We start from the raw sequence: 3168 nt of genomic DNA on the forward strand, positions 1-3168 counted from the left end.
AACCTGTAACGGGGTTACACGCACAAGTGGCTTGTAGCCACTTGTGATTTTAACAGATAAAATATCTGTTAAAAGTTTTAGATGCTTCCTCACCTTGGTGTAAGTCTCACTAATGGATACATTGAAGTGGGCCACCACAATGAGTGGTCCACACCTACCCAAAGATCCTATTGGTAGAAAGCAGCATCTTTTTACCAATTAGAGACATGCATATTGGCGGGGCTCTGACAGCCAGCCGCTGCCAACCCCTTTCATAGATGATAAACAGTTTTAGCAGATTTAGGAGGAAGATCAATTTACAAACAATACGGTTCTCATTTTACCTAATCTAATGCACTTGGAGTCTTATCTGATTTAAATTATATTTGTGTATTCAAATATAATTAACTCAAGTAATTACTAAGTACTTACGCTTCCTCATACACGTAGCGCAACGTGTAAGCAAAAGAAATGAGTCAAGTTAGACCCACTACATGAACGCTGAAAGCAACACGTCGTATCTCGGTTAACATAGCGTTGCTATTTTAGACAACGGCAAACAAAAAATTACTAATCAATCAAAGTACGAATCGCGATTTAGGGACACCGTTGGAACGAGGGCTATCTTAGCTATCTTTTGAGCTACACCACAGCCAAATTGATGAATATGAAGCAGAGGACGAGGCCAGTCAAAAAATTATCTCCATTTTCGAGTCGAGATTTCATTTTTTTATTTGTTTTTCTAGAGTAAAATCACGCGAGGAATCTAGTGGTGATCTCAGAATTAACTAAATCGATGTCTAACATCACGAAAATAACATTTTTCTCTGTTCATTACAAATCCATGGGGGTAATTTTTTAAAATATTTTTCCAAGTTTTGACTTCAGTCACAAAGTAACGTTTTGAATTACCAGTGGACGTAAGCAACAAAATGGTGGACATATCTTTCATACCTACGCATCTGCACTGTCCGATGCTGGGTACTTGCGCTTTTTGGTCTTTGCTGCAGATTTCTTGCTTGGCGCTCCTCTCTTCTTTTGCGCTGTTTTTTTTCTTTCCAAACGGCTCTGCGTCGGATGAGTCGTCAGCCATTCCACGCCCGTATTGATTCTTCTTGGCTGCCGCCGCCATCGCAGCTCGATGCGCTAAGCGAGTTGCTTCGCCGACTTTGCAGTAGCTCCCTCTTTCTCACTCGGCTTTGCGTATAAAGGGTCGTTCTGGAATTCGTCCGGGACGTACGGCCTAATAGACTTGTACATCTGCACTTTCTTCTCGGCATTTACTGGCGGCGGAGGTAAGACTTCGATGTCGTCTGTCATAATTCGCTCCACCTTCTCCTTCGCCATCAATACTCCGCCAATCTTTCGTCGTAAATCCTGCTCTTCTACATCCGACTTTGGGCCCTTCACGCAGACCACAGTACCTGGCTTAGCACTATCCATAGAAAATATCTGGTATTGCTGCACGCCATCCAGGCGCTTGTACAGTTCAGTCAACACTGGTTTGTACGACTTGAATAGATCGCTGCCCCGCGGAACATGCACCGTCACAGAGTTCGACGTGGCCGCGTTGACAGCACCAGTGACGTGACTCATCGTCCAGCACTCAGCGGTGGCCATATGCTTGCGGATGTGGCCAAAGCCACGGTCGCACGAGTTTTTCGTATGGCCTTTTACGAAAAACGTGAATTCCACGTGCTCGAAAATGCCCATGTCAACGAGGGTCAGCAAGAACTTGATCGCATAGTTGTTCTTGTTTTGACCCGAGCAGTTGTCTGCATACACAGTGAGCTTCGTTTTTCCAGACGGTACGAGGTTTGCATTTATAAAATGAGCCAACATCGAATTGATTCGATCACTGCCTTTGCCACTGGTACCCTCGTCGTAGATGTAGTTTGTTTGACTTCCATCATTTTGACCTCCATCATTTTCGTAGTAAATTCCGAAACAGCTCACAGACAGCAGCGAGCAAAACTACCATTGAGACGGCGTATTGGCTACGCTTGGGATAGTCAAGTTTTGAGGGTAGTCCATGACAATCACCGCGTGCTCGCTAGAGCAGGAAGACTTGTCACCTTTGTACTCGCGCCTAAAAGTAATCAAAATGTTACCAACACCCACGTTAATTATTCCAAATAAATCAAAATGTCACTTACGTCCCCATACAAAACTTACCGCATTTGCCGAGCAGATTCGGTATGGCGACCGAGAGCCTCTGTCTTGTCTGTCGTGACACCGCCACGCATCCCAGCGTGGTAAATAGCGCAAATATCACGGACGTTGCTGCGCAGAGAGCGAATCCGAATCGCAGCGCAGTGTAGCGTAAGAAGCTTCCGCATCGTAGGGCTTGCGGGTTGGCGCACCATGAGGCCGGACTCTACAAACTTGTGCATTTCGTCCCAGATCACATCCCACGTAAAAGCTAGCAGTGTGTACTTGTCACTGATGTAGTATTTCTGGACAGTCCCGTCAATTTTTTTCTGCATGCGAACGCGCACTGGGACCACCTCCCCAACCTCCTCTGCAAAGCTGGTAAATCACTTCACTAGCCAAACTATGTCGACCTGAGCCGCGTTCTTGTTGAGCTTGTTCCCGTGGTCCTTGACGGCCATGATACCGTCACGAATCAGTTTCTTGTAGCGCTGAAGTGTCATCGGCACTACTCCGTAGCAGCGAGCGAACACTGGACAACAGACTTGACCAACGAATGGAAGGTAGTAGTGGAACCTCTCGCGTTCGCCGCTTCCTCGCTTGCGGTCGACTGGCACTTGCATGAGCACCGTCAGGAGAGTGTACAGGCTAGTATTCCTCTCTTGCTTGGACATCTGTGACAGCGAGCACAGCAGAGACTCTAACTCCTTCGCCTTGCCTTGCACGCAATGGTTCTCGCACTGGTCCGACTGAATAATCTCTGTCACCTGAGAGTAGTAATTCCGGACCACAAATGACCGCCCGTTTTTTTCAACGAATATATTACCACCTACAGGTAATATAACCGTCGAATACCAAAAGTAGTCAAAAAATGGGCAAGACCTCTCGATACCTTCTGATGCAAAGGAGCATTCTCTTATTTTTCAGACGCTACAATACTTCTAAATATTGTTTCAGCTAATGCACAAATGACTGCCAGTTTTTCGAATATAAAGAACGATCCATCCTGATAGATAAAATATAAAGATATAAATAATC

At 45.6% G+C, this 3168-nt stretch overlaps 2 protein-coding genes across 2 annotated transcripts; both read right to left on the reverse strand.

Annotated features, from left to right (window-relative positions):
- Positions 1-1125: 1125 nt before the first annotated feature.
- Positions 1126-1692, reverse strand: IUM83_12759 (uncharacterized protein; the record flags this gene model as incomplete). Its single annotated transcript, XM_067937403.1, has 1 exon — positions 1126-1692. One exon carries the CDS (start codon positions 1690-1692, stop codon positions 1126-1128), a length of 567 nt encoding a protein of 188 aa, XP_067790407.1.
- Positions 1693-1953: 261 nt separating this feature from the next.
- On the reverse strand, positions 1954-2804 carry IUM83_12760 (uncharacterized protein; the record flags this gene model as incomplete). Its single annotated transcript, XM_067937404.1, has 3 exons — positions 1954-2068; positions 2155-2459; positions 2544-2804. The coding sequence occupies 3 exons, from the start codon at positions 2802-2804 to the stop codon at positions 1954-1956; spliced, it is 681 nt and encodes a 226-aa protein (XP_067790380.1).
- Between the last annotated feature and the right edge of the window lie 364 nt (positions 2805-3168).

Source organism: Phytophthora cinnamomi (genome assembly GCF_018691715.1).
Source record: "Phytophthora cinnamomi strain GKB4 chromosome Unknown Contig46, whole genome shotgun sequence".
Classification (NCBI taxonomy): Eukaryota; Oomycota; class Peronosporomycetes; order Peronosporales; family Peronosporaceae; genus Phytophthora; species Phytophthora cinnamomi.